This window comes from Cryptotermes secundus, unplaced genomic scaffold (genome assembly GCF_002891405.2).
Source record: "Cryptotermes secundus unplaced genomic scaffold, Csec_1.0 scaffold793, whole genome shotgun sequence".
Taxonomy (NCBI): Eukaryota; Metazoa; Arthropoda; class Insecta; order Blattodea; family Kalotermitidae; genus Cryptotermes; species Cryptotermes secundus.
The window spans coordinates 525,545-545,671 of record NW_019722435.1 but is presented as its reverse complement, the minus strand read 5'-3'; the positions used below and the strand labels follow the sequence as shown (position 1 = coordinate 545,671).

Genomic DNA, 20,127 nt, shown 5'->3' with positions numbered 1-20,127 from the left:
GAATGTTTTGAACTCACAACGAACTCTCTCTAACTTCGGACGAAACGAATGTAGGTCACCATGTCTTACAGTACCTCTGTTATTCTGTTGCCACGATAACGTGCGTTTGGCAATGAATTATTCTGCGGCTATTAGTTGTTGCGGGAACGTGCGTTTGGCGAGCCGTTGGCTAGCAATGGACTTCCGCTCTGGCTTCACTATTCCGGCTTTCAGGCGTCGTATCACATTATTATATCTGATTTATATATTCATTCTGCAATATCTGACTATGTGTACACTTATATCTTCTGGGATATAACGCCATGTAGTCCGTTGAAAGTCAACCGACGTTTCAGAGGAACATGTCGCCTCCATCTTCAGAGTTGAAGAATAAGCCAAGCAAGAAATCATCATGAAGCAGGTAGCAAGCGACATGTTCCTCCGAAACTTCGATTGACTTTCAATGAACTACATGGCTGAGGCCGCGCCACAGCTCAAGCGGTTAGTCGCTGGCTTCCCACCGCGGCGACCCGGGTTCCGTCCTGATTCTGGTCAAGTGGTATTTGTGGTGGACAAAGTGGGGCTGGGGCAGGTTTTCTCCGAGTACTTCGGTTTCCCCTGCCAATCCTCATTCCACCAATTGCTCCACAATTACCTTCACCTATCATCTGGGGCTGGTACAATAGGCCAGAAGTGGCCGCAGTACAAGGGACTTAGTCCCACCCCACTAGCATCAGGTGAACAAAAAGAAGTACGTATATGAGTTACGTCACTGGGCACAACTCATTCACGAGCCAGTCCTTACTGAACGTATATATTTATAGCAGGCTCTGCAGATTATGTGTAATAAATGTGTGGGAAAACTACGAATATTTTAGATTCCTCTAGGCTTATTGCACTACTTAGTACCATGCGTTTGTTTCTTGGATTGTTTAATGATGCCACTGAGGTTACATACGCCGAGAACCGAGGGAAACAGCTGAAATGATCGATCTGCCTTAATAGATCATGAAAACCACGAAAACCCCGGCCGGATCTCTCGCAGGAATCTTCTGCTTCCATTCTCAGGATATAAAACTAGAGACAGAAGCAACACCCAGGTATCTCCACAGTTTCTTCCTCCATTTCATATTCCTTTCCGTCTATCTTTTCACTTTTTGTTCTTCGTTTCTTATGACGCTCTCTCTTTCTGTCTTAATATGGGATTATGGGCCCTTTTTGAAAGATATGCGAGGAGGTGGTACCATGTAATTATAAGATCCCAAGATTGTTTACAAATCCCAATGTTTTATCTTGTTTTCTAAGCACATCTTCGCGAAAAACATTGCGACGGGGTTAGAGTTACGGAGCTTTGAGAGACTCAGAAGGGCGGTAGAGAGTCTGCAGCCTCCAAGTCTTGTCATCCTAAATTGATCTTCCTAACGAAGTGCAGTAGCGGTTATTGCCTCTGTCTCGAAGAGTTCAGTCGCCTGGAAAAATTCAACGGTCTTGCACAGGCATGTTATGCTTTCTGGACGAGCTCTCACCTGCTTTCACTTTCGTGTATGCATTTTTATCGGGTAGGTACGAGTTCAGTCGCCTTAAAGTATAAACATTTGTTTGTTAAAAGGGGATGAATGTTTAACTGTCTAACCCAGGCTTCAAAATAATCTTAAATGTGAACCAGAATAACCAGGCCACACACAGTTGTATCAAACGTCTTAAAGAATGTGTGTCTATGAGCCTTCAGAAGTTGTCCAGGAATTGATAACGAGAATTCTGACCTCGACTCCTTTCCCTCCCCTTTAAGAAACAACTAGCTATCAAGAAAGCAGATCAAACTCCGTGATTTTAGTCCGCAAGCGAACTATACCAACCGCCGCTTGTAGGCGAAGTTAGTGCCAACTTTAGCGGATAGAGGGTGTCGCGTGGTCAGGGCAACGAATCCCCACGGCCGTTAATTTCGGTTTTCTAGTCCGGAGCCGCTATTTCCTTGAAACAGTTCCTCAGTTATCATCACGAGGCTGAGTGGATCCCGTTCCAGACCCACTACTTCTCAGAAAAAATCTGGTAGCGCCGGGAATCGAACCCAGACCTCTGGATACGTAGCCAGAAACGCTGACCACTAGACCACAGAGGCGGTCAAGAAAACAGAATAGAGTCCTTAATCAAACCAACTGAATAAAGCAAAATCCTTCAAGAGAAACTGATAATCGTGAAGCTATTCCACTGCAGTTTACAAAAGCAGACGTTGCACAGCCGTGTTCACAGGAGTCTGCCTCTGAACTGCAGTTTTCTCCGAGTACTTCGGTTTCCCCTGCCAATCTTCATTCCACCAATTGCTCCACAATCACCCTCACCTATCATCTGGGGCTGGTACAATAGGCCAGAAGTGGCCGCAGTACAAGGGACCTAGTCCCACCCAACTAGCAATAAAAAAAACTTATTAATTGCTCTAACCACTTATACATAACGTCTGCAGTTGATACACTGTTGAAGAAGTAAGATGCAACAAAACGCAAGTCAAGTGTTTCAGTTCGCAGTATATGCCCTGTTGTATCCTGCCATACAGAAGTATTGCGCAACGGTCAGCATGCCTGCTCCTGTGTGGCAGCGGACGTCATCGTGAGCGAAATGATCGTGCCACGCTCCCGTGTTGCATCATCAACCGAATAAACGTAGCTTCCCGTACTTGTTGAGCCACACAGACGAGTCTGTCGAAGCACGTGTCGTATTTGTGGTGTGCTGTTTGTGTCATCGGCTGTGTTGTGAACAGTGGCAGGGTGAAGCAAAACTGCAACAACTACAAAGTTCATTACAGAAGTACCTATATACCGAATATATTTTCAATAGTCGTGTATTCTGTTACAAACTGTGAACAGAGGGAGTGGCCTATATTTTACGTTTAGTTATCGCAGTCTGTAGAGGTACCTCCAATCGGATTCGAGAACTGTGAACACGAATTGACATATCGAATTACAGAAATACATTTATAGTATAAGTTAATGATTCTATACAATGCGATCCGACCAACAGTTGGTGTTTAATGGTATTTAAGGCGTAATGGCCAAGCAGTTCAATTTTATGAGCTGTTATGTCTATAATTATAACCTTCAAGATTTGGCAGTTTAATTTTACGTAATTTTCAATGCGTCAGTTGTAGCAAAATCGCTTCATCCAGAAGCTGCACTGTAGTGAGCCTAACTGTGATAACTCGCATGGTCGAGGTATGGTTTTCGATTCGCGAAATCGGTTAGCATCATTTTCACCTTCCGTTCAAATAAATGCCACATGAATGGCAGCTTGAAATAGGCCACGACCATTATCTATATAAGTCAGTGCTAACTCATAATCATAATTATATTACTGTCACCATAATCTCTGTAATCAGTATAACATCGCAAAGAATGCTTCAACTAAGCAACACGAGCATTACGTAATATATACTTAATAATTATAATATAATAATCATAATAATGTAACGTACCACGTACCGCTGGGGAGGGAGGTGTGTCCTCAATTGCGCAACACGTCACAATAATATAATCTGTGAGCGCTATGGTCCATAATGAACCTTGGCCTCTGTTTCAGTTTCTTACTCATATAAACAGTCGGTAGGACTCCTTGAGCAAAGGATCAGCCCGCCGCAAGGCCGCTACCTACGCACACAACACAAACAGAATAAACGTGAACAAACGTCCATATCTCGAGTGGGATTCGAACCCAGGATAGCAGTGTTTGAGCGGGCGAAGACAGTTCTTACCTTAGACAGCACGGCCACTGTGATCGGCAATATACGTATACTTATTACATATTCAGAATACAGGATTTGCCTTGTCGGATGTTTGAGATGTCTGTAAATGACGTAATATTATTACTGAGTTGCCTCGGATTTGGTTCAGCTTAAACTACAGCTGCAGTAAGACAAATACACCTGGGTTTTGTTTGTGTTCAGGGTTTGGGAGGTGTCAACTGCTGACAGAAGCCCGAGCATTAACGTGAAGCCCCCCCCCAAAAAAAACGGTTAGGACTAAAGCTAAATACCTAATCTAATCTAATCCAATGACTATGATCCCAAACCCTGGATCCTCAGATAGAAAAGGTAACTAAAGAACGACTAGATAATCTTTCCGTGAGATTTCAAGTGTTTAAAAAGACAAAGTAAAAAAAAAAAGATTCCATTTAATTTGGAAGGGGGTAAATATGTGGGGGCACGCGGTAGCGTAGTTTGTTGAGGCACTATGCTACAAGCCGGAAGGTCGCGGGATCGAATCCCGATGAGGTCATTGGATATTTTCAATTTGCCTAATCCTTCCAGCCGCACTATGACCCAGGGGTCGACTCAGTCTCTAATAGAAATGAGTACCAGGAATCTTCTGGGGAGTAAAGCGCGGCCGGCGCGTAAGGCTGGCAACCTTACTGTCAACTATGAGTCGATTGTCTAGAAAATGTGGGAACCTCAACATCTCACAACCCTACAGGGATTCCTTTACTTTACTTTTTTTCCCTTGGCACTACAGCCCCAGTGGGCCTAGGCCTATCTCCATGAACTTCTCCGTTCACTTCGGCTTTTCTAGATCTTACACATTCGGTAGGACTCCTTGGGCGAGTGATCAGATCGTCGCGAGGCCTCTACCTGTACACAAACACAGAAAAACACACAAACATCCATGCCCTGAGTGGGATTCGAACCCACGATCCAGGCTTCCGAGCGAGCGAAGACGGTGCATGCCTTAGACCGCTCGGCTTACTTTACTTTACTTGTAGGTAAATCTTTTCGGCCGTATAACTCAGGTATGTGGTACATGTATTTATTGCGCCTGTATTGTGTGTGTATGCATGCAGTGTATAAGCAGACAGACGAACATCAGGAATGGTTGAGGTTTCGGCACCTCAGAGTCTGATGTGAAGCAGAGACAGATCTCGGACCTCACACATGCAATCGGTTATCTTCTAGTATAGAGGGTTTAGCTCTGCCCTTCTGACGATAAATTTTGACAGCTACACATGTCAAAAGACAATTTCACGCCTCCAGAAAACTTTTGACTTGCCTCCTGCGGTGACATTGTCCCACTTCTGGTCACTCAAACTGGATGAAAGACAAGGCAGTTTTCCACTGTTCAGAAACAAGAGACATGTCGTAACTCGTCAATAAATCAGGCATCCCTTAAAAATGACTGAAGGGAACAGTAAACGTCCACAGGAAATGCAACAGGTTTGGACTGTCACAACTGCTGCAAACCGACTCTGTGACTGTCGGATGGTTTGGTCGAATATTTCGTTAACATGCACGTTCTTTTGGACAGGTGCCGATATATTGACGTGTCAGATAATTAAAGCGTTTCTCTTCGTACCCTTTCTTCTTCTTCTTCTTCTTCTTCTTCTTCTTCTTCTTCTTCTTCTTATTATTATTATTATTATTATTATTATTATTATTATTATTATTATTATTATTATTACTCCCACTTGGAACATAGGGCATCCGTAAAACTCTCGTTTCATTTCAGTTTCTTAATTTTAGACGGTAGGACTCCTTGGGCGGTGGATCAGCCCGTCGCAAGGCCGCTACCTTACACAAACACAGAACAAGCGCAAACAGACATCCATGCCTTGAGTGGGATTCGAACCCATGATCCTAGTATTCGAGCGGGCGAAGACAGTTCATGCCTTAGACCGCGCGGCATTTCTTTTCTAATTATTATTAATAATTGGATGAGAAATGCATATAAAACATGTATTTGAAAAAATGAAGGGAAGATACCACTTACGAAATCTAAGAATAGATGGGAGGATAATATTAAAATGGTTATAAATAGTACGATGTGAGGGTGTGGACCGGATTCAGCTGATTGAGGATATAGCCCAATGACGGACTGTTGTAAACACGGTAAAAAAATTGTTTCCATAAAATGCAGAGAATTTCTTGATATACTCGGCGACTATCAGCTTTTAAAGGACTCTGCCACATGGAGTTAATCAGTTTCAGAACTAATCAGTGATCCCAATGTAAAATATTACCCACACTGCTGAACCCAGTTTTCCCGCGACCCTTCTGAGGAACGTGTCGTGTGAACTATGCATTGTTTGATTGTATTGCGTTGTTCGTAAACAGAGAAACACAAAATGGCACCCTTCTTCAGTTGTACACTCGAATTCTAGTCATGTAGGATGCAACCTGTGTCGTCATAACAAGCTGCGTAAGCAGTAATACGGAACCATAAGAATGTTATGTCAGTGGCATGCTAAACATTTAAATTGTGAGCTGTTTGGTTTTCCATTGACATGATTGGACAAGCTGAAGGCCAAGTTGGGAAGCCCTGAGATACACTGGTCTGATAAACCGGGCCCATCTCCGAGCCTTAAGATAACAGTTTTACTTTGCCTGACACAGAAGGCATTCGAGATCTCTTTATTTAAAAGCAAACACGCTCCCAACGAGGGTCTGTGCCTCAGGCCCATACTAATGCTATTCAAAGGACAACCAACAAGTTCTCTGTAATAGGCCTGTAACAGTCTGGACATCGACAAGGCCAGAAGCAGTAGAGTTTCTTCTTATGTGTGTTTCGTGTGGAACTCGGACATGAGGCTAGGTTCACTGGTGCCAAATTTCTGGGCTGAAACAACGATGGGACCGATAAAATTCCACGAATGGCTTGGACAATCGTAAGTACTGAAAGTTCAGTGTACGTTTCGATTTATTTGTTGCAACCACCACAGTTAACACCTTATGTATATAGTTAGATACGTTGTGCGTCTGCGCGTCGCATGTGGTACTGGAAAACACTGTATTCTGTTAAGTTACTAATTTTCACGCAATTCAGTTTCTTGCCATTTTGATAATAAGGCCAGTACCTTTGCTTCCAGTTTTGCAGAACGATTGTCTTTCTTTCTACCGTACTTTCTTGCCCCTTACCCCTTTCTTCTTTCTTTCTTCGTTTATTTCTAATCACCCACTTTTTTCTTTCTTTCTTTCCTTCGACCACAGCGATCCTGGCTACAGATCCAGAGGTACGGGTTCGATTCCCGGAGCTACCAGATATTTTTCTGAGAAGTAGTGGGTCTGGAATGGGGTGCACTCAGCCTCGTGAGGATCATTGAGGAGCTATTTCAAGGAAATAGCGGCTCCGGTCAAGTAACCGAAATTAACGGCCGTGGGGAATCGTTGTGCTGACCACGCGACACCCTCTATCCGCAAAGGCTGGCACTAAACTTCGCCGACAAGCGGCAGTCGCTCGGTCGGTATAGTTCGCTTGCGGACTAAAATCACGGAGTTCCCCCCCCCCTTCGTTCTCCCATCCCTTATTTCAAATCATCTACTTTTATTTATTTTCATTGTCGTTGTGTCGTAATACGTAGATAACGAATCCCATTGGATACTGTATGACCATATGGTTATGCCTCGACAGAAACGTTTACATTCACATGTTCCATCATGACGTACCATATTCTAAAGTTTTCGGTTAACGGCGTAGAGGTTTATATTTAATTTAGTTGCCAGACATTTGATAGGACACCTCAGACAAAGGATCAACATGCATAAGACAACATAAGATAACCAAGAAAGACGCAGAGTCTATGTACACACACACTACGAAAGTGATACGAACTCAACGTTTAAGCGGGCTGCATTAGAACGGCCGACCAATGTGGTCGACCTGAAAATTATTTTATATACTCGTAGTGACAATTTTGCTTGTTGTGGGTGTTCTTAAAATAGACAGAATATTGCAAATAGCGAGCTAGCATTTAAGTAATCCATTACACAGGCTTGTCCGGCAGATGTCCAGCAGTGCTGACTGTTGCAGATGGTGTGTGCTGTTCTCGCACCCGGCAGACTTCACACCGGTGTGCACGACGGAACTGGGACGCATAGCACAGGAGGCAAACGAGTTCTTCCGTCGCGGTGTTAAGCTGCTGGGCCACTCCTGCGACTCGCTCCAGCAGCACAAGAAATGGCTTGACGTGAGTTCTTCATATTGGCGTCTCAGCTTCGCACTTTCGCAATACAGACTAGCAGTAAGCAAATCGCTGTCCACCGAACTTCGAATTTTGTGGCCGGGGAACTTATTTTACATGAGCCAGATACTGGTATAGTGTATTGGTACTAAAGTAACAGTTCTAAGATTCGTGTTGGCTATCTACCATCATTAAAATTAAAAATGTTATTCATAAGAATATTTCTTCATCATATTTTCTCTGTTGTTTATATGAATAAATACCGTTAACTGAAAACATAGCATAAAGGTAAAGAAGTGAATATGTCCATATGTTTTAACTAATTAAGACTACGCCATGAAAGCGGATGGGGGAGTGGATGTGTAGATCCACATTTTCTTGACCTCGGCACTAGCTGGAGGTGAGTGGTCAGCTTCATGCCCCGGCCGCTTTACCCCGGGGAATGAGCCCTCGGTACCAGTTGGATAGGAGGTTGGGTGAACCCCAGAGCCGGTCTGGACGATGTGGAGAAGAGAAAATTCTTGAACTTACCGGGACTCGAACTTGGACCCCTCCGTCGTCCAGCCGGTAGCCAGTCGGTACCTCATGCCATCGGAGTGTGTTATATAGTGTTCCCCGCCGTCCTTTACAGTGGTAAAAGTATGCAGTAATTTTAACTTGCCACTTGAAGAACCATGTCCTTTGTAGTCTTTAATTAAGGCTTCTCTTGTTTGCTTATGTAGTCGGCATAGCGACTAGCTACGGGCTGGACGACCGAGAGGTCGGAGTTCGAGTCCCTGTAGGGTCAAGAATTTTCTCTTCTCCAAGTTTTGGAGACCTGCTCTGGGGATCACCCAACCTCCTATCCAATGGGTATCGGGGGCTCTTTCCCCGGGGGTAAAGCGACCACTCACCTCCAGCTACTGCCGACGTCAATAAAATGTGGGTCTATACATCGACCCCCCCATACGCCTTCATGGCGTGGTGCTTAATTAGTTAACCATAGGGACAACTTTATCTTTACCTTGTTTGCTTATAATATTGTCATTTATCGACTGGGCCATCAAAACGAGATGTATCGAGACGCCGATGTAATCACGTGCTATGCATACGTAACGAAATAGCTGCACATAATGTCACAGGAGCGGAAGAAATGAAACGCGTCAACACCTGTCAATATGTATCGCGAGATTGGGTCACCTCTGCCGAACCCCGACACCCCGTAGTTATTAGCGAGCTGTTAACTGAAAGTCATTGCACAACATCATTCTGTATGGACATATGGAGTGATGATGTAGGCGTACGTAAGTAAGAGATTTCATTAACTTGATTCCCACTCTTCTCCTTCGAAGTGGTAAGTGGGCTTAAGGTGAGGTGTTGGGCTCTTCCAAATAGAAGCAGTATTTACAAGGGGGTTTCCCTTTCTTTCAATTGTGATGTAATTTTCACCATACTTCTTCAATTCTATTCTAATATATCTCTCTTTTTCGTGACCTTTGACGCGAAACACCCACCGTATTGTCACATCATGAAACCACTCCGATTTTGCAATATTAATTCGTGTTATGTGTAGTTTGTTAGTTAGTTAGTTAGTTAGTTATTGGAGAGGGTGGATTTCCCCATGCACTTAGACCTGTATTGGTCCATTGTGCTTCCCTCTATGATTTCTACCAGTCTCTATATCCTACCGGTACTGGTGCTTACCATCAGTCCCGCCCAGCCAGCGAGACCGGCTCTACTAGCTGAGAGGTATCTATTATGCTTCCCCCATCTACCAGAGGTATTAGAGACTGCTCTTGGGCGGTAAACGTCCGTAATTTGGCTCAGTGACCTCCTTTGGAGATATGGGGTTCTTTTACGTGCCGTAAAGCTACGACACGGGACCCACGGCTTAAAGTCCCTCCCGGAGGACTTGGTCCTTGAATTTTTCCGCCCTTAAAAATTGGACGAACTCCGCCGGGTATTTGAACCCGCGTACTACGAGTCATGAGGTGGGAACGTTACCTCTAGACTACGGAGGCCGCTCGTGTTATGTGTAAGTTTTCTCCCTTAAGATTATGCTGCTATGATCATTACCAATTACGTTTGCGTCTTCTTATCTTCTTTGGCACGATACACCAGTGCGGTCCACGGTATCCCAGTTTCCCGTGTCGCGGAATCTTGTCTATAGAAAATTTTATAGGACCCTCTGCACGGGGATCAGCCCGTCGAACCTCAGCCTGTACGACAACTGTTGTCGGCAAGGTACATAAAATGTATACAAACGTATGCAGTCTACACAACTATATTCTGTATTTAAAACAAAGTAGACACTATCGTATCAACATCTGTGTGTCTACGTTTTAAATACAGAATACTGTTGTGTAGACTGCATACTTTTGTACACATTTTATGTACCTTTTTTATGACACAACAAGATGCATACTATTAAAACTTTTATCGATATTCGGGCCCCTTAGCTTTAACAAATCCGTGACTAGTAAGACCAAAGCAGTTCATGATATATATACCCTGCAAACAGCCGAAACTACAGTTCTCGTATACTTTTTAGGACATCAGGTCGTATTTCCGGAACATCCCGTTGGAGTTTCCGTACCCCATCATCTCGGACGAGAGCCGTGAACTGGCTGTGCGACTAGACATGTTGGACGACGAAAATCGTTGGGATCCAGTTGTCGCCAGTACAATTCGAGCCCTCTACATCATCGGCCCAGACTTCAAAGTTAAGTTGTCTATGTTCTACCCCAACTCCACGGGTAGGAATGTCCAGTAAGTACCATTTTTACAAGGGAAGAACACAGATTAAAGATGTTCGCAAAGAAACTGACAAGAAGAATATTTTTATTAAGACGGATTGAGTAGACATGCAGAAAGACAGCAAAATGAGGAGCTTCTTAATTTGCATTCTTACCGAACAGGCTGGTATAGAGGTAACGCTCTAGAATTCTATTCAGGAATAACTTGGTTTGAATCTCGACAGGGGCACCAGCTATCTTGGCTGAGAGTTTTTCGTGGCATTCCTGAGTCCGTCCAGGGACACGCGGTAGCGTAGTTGGTTGAGGGGCTATGCTACAAGCCGGAAGGTCGTGCGTTCAAGTCCCGATGAGGTGGATTTTTTTTAATTAACCTAATCCTTCCAGCCGCACTATGGCCCTAGGGTCGACTCAGCCTCTAACAGAAATGAGTACCAGGAATTAAATAATTTTCCTGGGGAGTAAAGCGCGGCCGGCGCGTAAGGCTGACAACCTTACCGCCATCTTTGAGACGATTCTCTAGATAGTGTGGGACCCTCAACGTCTCACAACCGTATGGGCCTTCACGGCCTGTTACAGGGATACCTTTACTTTTTTAGCTTTATTCCTCAGTCCGTCGAGGCAAATCCCGGGATTTGCTTGATTCGGGCCAAGATCGCTTCCTTCCAAATCCTTTTCAATTCATCAGTATCCTATCCACAGACGCTGTATAGTGTCAACGATCAAATAACACCAAGAATTGCATGATTCACAGAATCAGGTATGATGAGATGGGCAGGGCATGGACAAAGAATATATACAAAATAGCTGCCATTTGAAAAACCTGATGGAGATTAGGAGTTGATGGGAGAAAAAAGAAGATGGATCTTCGGAAATACGACGTGAACTGAAGTAGATCGAGATACGGTCTAGAGGCGGGCACTTATAAACAGAGAAATGAACCTTGCCGTTCCACAAAAGGTAAGAAATTTCGTGAACAGTTAAGCAACTGTTACTTTCTCAAGAAGAAATCTGTTTCATGGAATTAGCTTTCTTAAATTTATTTATGATGACGGAAAGAAACGATTTACTTTGAAACATATCTACTGTTAACTCCATGGCTCATAGTCCGCAAGAGAACTATACCGACCGAGCGACTGCCGCTTGTCGACGAAGTTAGTGCCAACTTTTGCGGATAGAGGGTGTCACGTGGTCAGCGCAGCGGATTCCCACGGCCGATATCTGCTGTCACACCAGCAAAATATATACAGCTGGTATTGACTCACCATTGAAATCAAAGACTAGGCGTACGTGGAATAACATAAGATGAACTGCATTCTTATGAAGCCTTACGTTCAACAGCATTTCATTGCTATATGCGGGGCATAAGCTAACGATCACTTTATACACGTGCTTAGAAATTGGACTGATTTGGCCTTCATATTTGATAATACTGCAGTTATAACAAAAAAAATGAGCAGGACCTATAGTGATTTTAGCAAGAAAACATGTATCACTAAGAATGAGGTCACTAACATGACTTTCGTAAGGTCCATTTACATGTACTCAAGAACAAGCAATTAGCGTACCTCTGTGAAATATAAACAGGTATGTCACAATAACAACTCTAAATCCTATATTGGGCCCAATTTTTCAGGGCCGCTGTACCGGTATTGTCGACAGCAGGGAACTATGTAAGTACAGCCATGAATTCACCTCTAATGATAATAACCTTATTTTTTTTTAATTCGCTTAGTGGGGGGTGAAGTCCAACTGGGTCCACTCGGCACGGCGGCCACTGATTGGCCTGTTGTATCAGTCCCGGGTGATTATGTTGGTCGAGAATCTTGTGGGATGAAGATTGGCAAGGGAAACCGAAGTACTCGCAGAAAACCCGCCCCAGCGCTACTTTGTCCACCACAAATCCCATTTGACCAGACCTGGGATCGAACCCGGCAATGACATAACCTTACTACGGAATGTCACGAAAATATCTTATACATACAACATTGAGATAGAACGCATCGTCTAAAAATTATGTCTAAAACTGCTGTTAAGTATTCACTTAAACTATGGAAGGAAATGCCACAGGGATCACTGTAATTATTGTCCGTTTGGTGAGAACGGTAGCTATAGGCCTACAATATCCAGTAACCTGAACCCTGATATTCATATTATTTAAAAAATTATTTTGTACCTTACAGGAAACACATTGCGTTTCCATCACAAAGACCAATTGCTCAGTGTTGTGGAAGTATCACTTTATTCTGAGAATAATACTAAACCCATAAATGAGGCCGCGCCGTAGCTCAAGCGGTTAGTCGCTGGCTCCCCACCGCGGCGGCCCGGGTTCGATCCTAGGTCTGGTCAAGTGGGGTTTGTGGTGGACAAAGTGGCGCTGGGGCAGGTTTTCTCCGAGTACTTCGGTTTCCCCTGCCAATATTCATTCCACCAATTGCTCCACAATCACCCTCACCTATCATCTGGGGCTGGTACAATAGGCCAGAAGTGGCCGCAGTACAAGGGACTTAGTCCCACCCAACTAGCATTAAAAAAAACATAAATACATTTTGTTGGATAAAAGTACGTGCATTACTCGTATAATCACTGCCGCTTAGAAGGTTCAGTCATTCAGTGGAGTGAGTGAGACCTCGAACTGCAAGGAGCATATGAAGCTCGGTTACTGCATTGTTGTACATATCGATGTCAGGCTTGAGGATGACTCACAGGGAAATCAGTTATGTACCGTTGAACACTGGACTATTGATTAGCAATTGTGAGACGTGGAGACGAAACCTCTATGGCAATTTATGGTCATTCCGTGAGGAAAGTGGGAACTGTAGTTAGGAAAACTCTCGAATCTACATTAGAAAGCCTGCATTAGATTTTACTGTTAGGATTTATTTCAACCAATGGTATCGCCCTACATCTGATCATCCACATTACACTTCGTGAAGTGAGAAAATTACGAAGCTCCTGTTCACGTAGAATTCACCGCCTTCCTGACACTTCCTCTCTCGTAGGTCCGAGTGTTCTCCTCAGCACCCTCTTCCCAGATACACTCTCTTTATTTTCTTAGGTTTGCAGGGCATGTAGCACGAATGGGGGAAACGAGGAATGCATATAGGATATTGGTGGGAAAGCCGTAAGGAAAGAGACCACGGGGAAGACCAAGGCGTAGGTGGGTGGACAATATTAGAATGGATCTTAGAGAGATAGGATGGGATGGTATGGATTGGATTGATCTGGCTCAGGATAGGGACCAGTGGAGGGCTCTTGTGAACACGGTGATGAAACTTCGGGTTCCATAAAATGCTGGGAAATTCTTGAGTAGCTGCAGAATTGGCGGCTCCTCCAGAAGGGCTCAGCTCCATGAGTGAGTAAGTAAGTAAGAGAGACAGAGTTTTAGACTAGTGTAAGACAGTAGGTAAAATTGTCTCCTTTACATTTTGGATAAAAGGCTTGAGGACCTCCGAGCAAGTGCGGACGTGGAGATGGTGAAGTTAAATGTGTCCACAGTTGCCCGTCATGTTACTGGCTGGACTATCGCAGCTGTTGAGACGATGAGATCTTACATATGCAGACAGACAAATGAAACTAATAAGGACGAGTGGTTTATGTTAGGAGTTCAACCGGAGACACCTCTCCGCTTGAAGATGGATACGAACACACTTACTCATGGAGCTGAGTCCTTCTGGAAGGAGCCGCCAATTCTGCAGCTATTCAAGAATTTCCCAGCGTTTTATCGAACCCGAAGGTTCATTACCGTGTTCACAAGAGCCCTCCACTGGTCCCTATCCTGAGCCAGATCAATCCAATCCATACCATCCCATCCTATCTCTCTAAGATCCATTTTAATATTGTCCACCCACCTACGCCTTGGTTTTCCCAGTGGTCTCTTACCATCTGATTTTCCCACCAATTTCCTATATGCATTCTTCGTCATGTCCTGCCCACCTCATCCTCCTTGACTTGATAATTCCAATTATACTTTGTAAGATTTGAGGCTTTCACGGCGGTGACTATGAAGAAAGCAGTCTTCTGGATATACACGGTGCCAAATCCCAGAAGACTGCTTTCTCCAATTATACTTGGTGAAGAGTACAAGTTATGAAGCTCTAAAGCCTGCTACAACAAACAACAAACTCCGTGGCTTTAATCTACAAGCGAACTATACCAACCGAGCGACCGCCGCTTGTCGGCGAAGTTAATGCCAACTTTAGCGGATAGAGGGTGTCGCGTGGTCAGCGCAACGAATCCCCACGGCCGTTAATTTCGGTTTTCTAGACCGGAGCCGCTACTTTTCCATTCAAGTAGCTCCTCAGCTATCCTCATGAGGCTGAGTGCCCCCCGTTCCAGACCCACTACTTCTCAGAAAATCTGGTAGCGCCGGGAATCGAACCCCGACCTCTTCATCCGTAGCCAGAAACTCTGACCACTAGACCACAGAGGCGGTCCTAAGGCCTATTACTTAATTGAAGCATCAGCACTGTAGCCCCACAAACAATTACACGTTATCCGACTGAGCTTTCTTAAAATTAAACCGAAAAGAAAGGGCAGGGAAGAAACAAAGTCTAGCAACCCGCGTAATCACATGAACATACAAATATGTTGATTAGTGACAAAGAGTTGTACATGTTTCACGCAATGCAGCAGCTACTAAAACAGAATACAGTTCCACCGTAAAATTAATAAGAACCACGATAAATTGTAAGTGCAAGTATTGCGCCCAGTTATCAACTCAGTTTCTGCAAATTTGATTTGTTTCATTCTGGTCCGTCACACTAACAATTCTTAGTAGTTTCCTTTTCGTATTGATGAATTGATTTACCAGTTTAGCTTGACTAGCTTCGATAAATTTGATTTGTTTCATTCTGATCCGTCACACTAACAATTTGTAATGATGTTCCCTCTGAAGATGGCCCGTAAGGACCGAAACATGTAAGGGAGATAAGTTTTAACGTAAAAACTTACATGTCACATTGGACGGAGTGGTTTGTATTTATAACAGTTTCTGTGCTTTCTAGTCATAATGCGAAATTTAGTATGAATCTCCAAGTTCACAATTGTCACTTTAGGACCAGGCTAAATTGCGTTAAAAGGAGTAGATATAGCCAGCAAATTAGATCATTAATAACATTCTCTAATGTGTTGCTGTTACAGTACTTTGTCTCAAATGCCCCAATTTCCCACGTGCTGTAGCAATTTCGAACTCGCGTTAGTTTCAAAATCTGGCATCATTTCATGTACGTATGTTCTGTCAGATAGACTGCACCTGGCTTTAAGCTGACGGTTAGATGTGACATTCAAGGCTTCTGGTGCGAAGCTACGACCTTCAACACCTACTCTGGGTAGCTGTGATAAAGCCATCGGAAAAACGAACAATTCTACAGATCCTGCGTAATTCATATTATGTAACGAGAAGACTGGCCGACGGCAACACGTAATGCCAGAACACAGATCCGTTTCAACTGGAAATAAAGGGAAGTCCCATACATAGTTGCAACGTGTATACAAATTATATAAAGGGGAATATAATTTATATTTTCTGAACGTAAATCAGAAATGAACGGAACCTCACGGAGATTTTCGGCGTGAACATAAATTGGAAGCGAAGTGAACCTCATATACATTCAGCTTGAGCTGAACGGGGCTCCTACAGATTTCTAGTACAAACAAAAATGTGTAAGGTAAAGTTGTCCTTGTGCACTGTCTTCGCTCGTTTGGATACCGGGATCGTGGGTTACAATCCCATTCAGGGCATGGATGTTTAATTTGTGTGTGTTTTTCTGTGTTTGTGTACAGGTAGAGGCCTTGCGACGAGCTGGTCACCCGCCCAAGGAGCCCTACCGAATGTGTAAGATCTAGAAAAACCGAAGTGAACGGAGAAGTTCATGGAGGTAGGCCTAGGCCCACTGGGGCTGTAGTGCCAAGGAAAAAAAAATGTTCTTGTGCTTAACTAATTAAGCACTACGCCATGAAGGCGTAAGGGGGAGTGCTTTTATAGATCCATATTTTCTTGACCTCGGTCAGCTTCACGACCCGGCCGCTTTACTCCCTGGAAAGAGCCCCCGGTACCAACTGGATAGGAGCTTAGGTGAACCTCAGAGACGGTCTTAACGACGTGGAGAAAAGAAAATTCTTGACCCTACCGGACCTCGAACACCGACCCCTTGGTCGGGCAGCCCATACCCAATCGCTATACCGACTACGCTTTCCCGGCTCCATACATAAACGGGAGCGAAGGATAATTTTCTGTATCTTACTAAAAACCAAGGCAACAAAATTACACCTGTATCCAGGGTAGGTGAGACGTGCTGTAATTATTCTAGTTTCAGTTGAAACATCCGCAGCGTTCCTACTAGGCTTACGAGAATGTTACATCTTCCCTTAAAAATGCTCTGCTTCAAAGAGACGCCAAAAACAATATTAACTTTAAAAGATTAGATAACGAATGAGTATCAGGTTCCATGAGGGATATTTACCTGCAAGGTCATTACCACGAAATCAAATTAGAGCTATCGAAAACGAGTGATGCCTTAGAGACTGCTCTTTCGGAAACATCCACGTACTTTGTCATTATTATTATTATAGGAGCCGGGATAGCGCAGTCGGTATAGCGACTGACCAAGAGGTCAGTGTTAAGAGTCCCGGTAGGGTCAAGAATTTTCTGCTCCCTAAATCGCCCACACCGGCTCTGAGGTCCACCCAACCTCCTATACAATGTGTACCGGGGGCTCTTTCCCCGTGGGTAAAGCGGCTGGGGCGTGAAGCTGACCACTGACCTCCAACTAGTGCCGAGGTCAAGAAAATGTGGAACTATACATCCACTCCCTCATACGCCTTCATGGCGTAGTGCTTAATTAGTTAAGCACAGGAAAAACTTTACCTTTATTATTATTGCTGTCGTAGGTTTTAGTGCTTGCTTTGGAGCGGGGAAGTCTACGGACATCTAATGAAGATAGGTAAACGCTCCACATTTCATTAACTAACTCAATGGAACTCAGTTCTTCTGACAAGCCAGTAGTTGCTCAGCCACTCAAGTTTCGTGTCGTCGCCATACTTCTAATGTTAACACAAACAGGAATAAAATACTTTGTATATATTCTATCTTTTCTCACCTTACCACCAACATGATTTCACGAGAACTAATTAGGACTTTGTGTTCTGTTTCAGTGAAATACTAAGGGTGATAGACTCTCTTCAACTTACGGAGAGGCTGAGAGTTGTCACTCCTGCCGATTGGACGGTATGTAGCCTGTTTCATGTGTCGAGAAGCCTACTTTTTCGGTAACGAGACAATTGCGTTCTGCTTCTATTACGGATTATGATTCCTGTTACTTGTTGACTGTAATTAAACTAAACTCCGTGGCTCGTAGTCCGCAAGCGAACTATACCGACCGAGTGACCGCCGCTTATCGGCGAAGTTAGTGCCGACTTTTGCGGACAGAGGCTGTCGCGTGGTCAGCGCAACGGAATCCTCGGCGTAAGATGTACGAAATTTCGTATGCTATGCAAAAGTTTATATCGATAACAACAAATATCGCCATGAAAATGTCGTTACGGACGGAACATACTGAATGCACCGTGTAGATGGAGAGTAGTGCTGGAGGAGGTTGCCTGCTCTAGGCAAGGCATTTTACGAGGCACATGCCCAAAAGGTATAAGGTGAAGTATGTTGAGTTAGGTCCCTTTACCACTGATCCTTACAACGTACTTACTTAAGATCCATTTTACCGCAATCCCCCCGTCTCCTCGGTCTCCCAAGTGACTGTTTTCCAAAAAGTTCACCCACCAAAATCGACGAGTATCGGCCTGTGCATCCATTGCTTTCCAAACCCAAGCTATGTGTTCATCCCATCATAGGCTCCGAGAGCTGACTAACCTAACACAATTAGGTGGTCTGTAAAAAAATGTCTTTATGTAATATCCGAAATCCTCCCTTGTTTAATCCTTTCTAGGATCCGACATTCTGCTGAGAAGCTATTTCCAATTGTAGTCTTCCGGAGGGGCACGCGGTAGCGTAGTTGGTTGAAGCACTATGCTACAAGCCTGAAGGTCGCGGGTTCAATTCCCGGTGAGGACATTTGATTTTTTCAATTGACCTAATCCTTCCAGCCGCATCATGGCCCTGGGACCGATTCAGCCTCTAACAGAAATGAGTACCAGGAATATTCTTGGGGGTGAAGGGCGGCCGGCGCGTAAGGCTGACAACCTTGCCGCCATCTACGATCCGACTGTCTATAAAATGTGGGAACCTCAACATCTCACAACCCTATGGGTCTCCACGGCCGGTTACAGGATACTTTTACTTTTTTGTGGCTTCCGGAGCTGCCATTTGAACACGCCCACATAGTATTTCAATAAACACGTGGAAGAAACTATTCCGTTTAATACATACAATATTTTGAAACACCACCATGACACTTGGGACACACTGTACAGTTGGGTGCTATGCTGTTCCAGATGGGCAAGGAAGTGATGGTGGTGCCAGAGGTAGAGGAAGAAGACCTGCCTAAGCTGTTCCCTCGCGGAGTTGAGAAGGTCAGGATGCCGTCAGGGATTGCTTACGTACGAACTACCCGCGACTACGGACATGCCAGCGAGTGTTGGGATGGTGCTATTATATGACGACGGGACTGTTTCCGCTGAACTGGCTTACAAGATATTTGTAACCAGTTTCCAACAACTAACAATTGCAGAGTGGCTCGATAGTCGCAGATCTAAGAAGATTAAATAATGCTAAAAGTATATATTTGAGTTCTTCTTGTCGCGTTAAACAAATGAAGTATAATTTGAACATTTCTAAGGCAAAGAAACAGAAAGTTAATGTTTGTATTACAAAGCAACAGGTTAAACGAGGTTAATTAGACATAAGTCCCTCATAAAAAAAATAGACCTAGTCTTTTAGCTCTATAAAGGACTACTCCTATCAGTATCAGTAATCTGTCAAGACGACAGGTCCACAGTCTCTTTCAAAACAATTCCTCCACTTAATGCGATCTAGAGCTTTCTCCTTCAAATGACAGTATCCTCTTCTGTCCCCAAGGTCATCCAGCATCTTCTTACGTCTTCTTCCTCGTCTTCTTGTCACTTCTATCCGCCCATCTATCTTTCCTTCGATAGCTTCTTTTAGAAGGCAGTTTCTGCGTAAAACATGACCAATCCAATTAGCCTTCCGTTTTCTTATTTCATGTAGGATATTCCTCTGCTCACTGACTCTAATTAACACTTCTTCATTTCTCACATAATCGGTCCAACTGATCTTCTCCATTCTTCTCCAACACCACATTTCGAAACTTTCCAGATGTTTCTGATCTACTGCCCTAAGTGTCCATGTTTCAGCCCCATACAGAGCTATGCTCCAAATGTAGCATTTCACTAGTTTCTTCCTCAAATTTAAGTCCAATTTGCTGGTAAAAAGATTCTTCTTCTTGCTAAATGCAGCTTTTGCCATGGCAATCCTGGATTTAATTTCACAAGTACACCTTCCATCATCTGT

At 44.0% G+C, this 20,127-nt stretch overlaps 1 protein-coding gene and 1 long non-coding RNA gene across 11 annotated transcripts in view; one reads left to right on the top strand and one right to left on the bottom strand.

The window, feature by feature from the left end:
• The window catches only part of LOC111861489, a 234,559-nt gene that overhangs the window by 63,084 nt on the left and 151,348 nt on the right, over positions 1–20,127 (bottom strand). The gene's annotated exons all lie outside the window — the stretch shown is intronic.
• Positions 2,648–19,376, top strand: LOC111861488 (peroxiredoxin-6). 8 transcript variants are annotated; one of them, XR_004512688.1, is made up of 7 exons: positions 2,789–3,185; positions 6,461–6,621; positions 7,764–7,920; positions 10,445–10,662; positions 12,283–12,319; positions 17,802–17,874; positions 19,092–19,107. XR_004512688.1 is itself a non-coding variant. In XM_023846115.2 (6 exons), the coding sequence occupies exons 2-6, from the start codon at positions 6,539–6,541 to the stop codon at positions 19,254–19,256; spliced, it is 696 nt and encodes a 231-aa protein (XP_023701883.1). In that variant the 5' UTR covers positions 2,648–2,781; positions 6,461–6,538; the 3' UTR covers positions 19,257–19,376. The 8 variants fall into 8 exon arrangements, 7 of the variants coding, with proteins under 7 accessions (XP_023701883.1, XP_023701882.1, XP_023701881.1 ...); XM_023846115.2 differs by lacking the exons at positions 2,789–3,185; positions 12,283–12,319 and adding an exon at positions 2,648–2,781 and having other exon boundaries at positions 19,092–19,376; XM_023846114.2 differs by lacking the exons at positions 2,789–3,185; positions 12,283–12,319 and adding an exon at positions 2,648–2,781 and having other exon boundaries at positions 6,118–6,621; positions 19,092–19,376.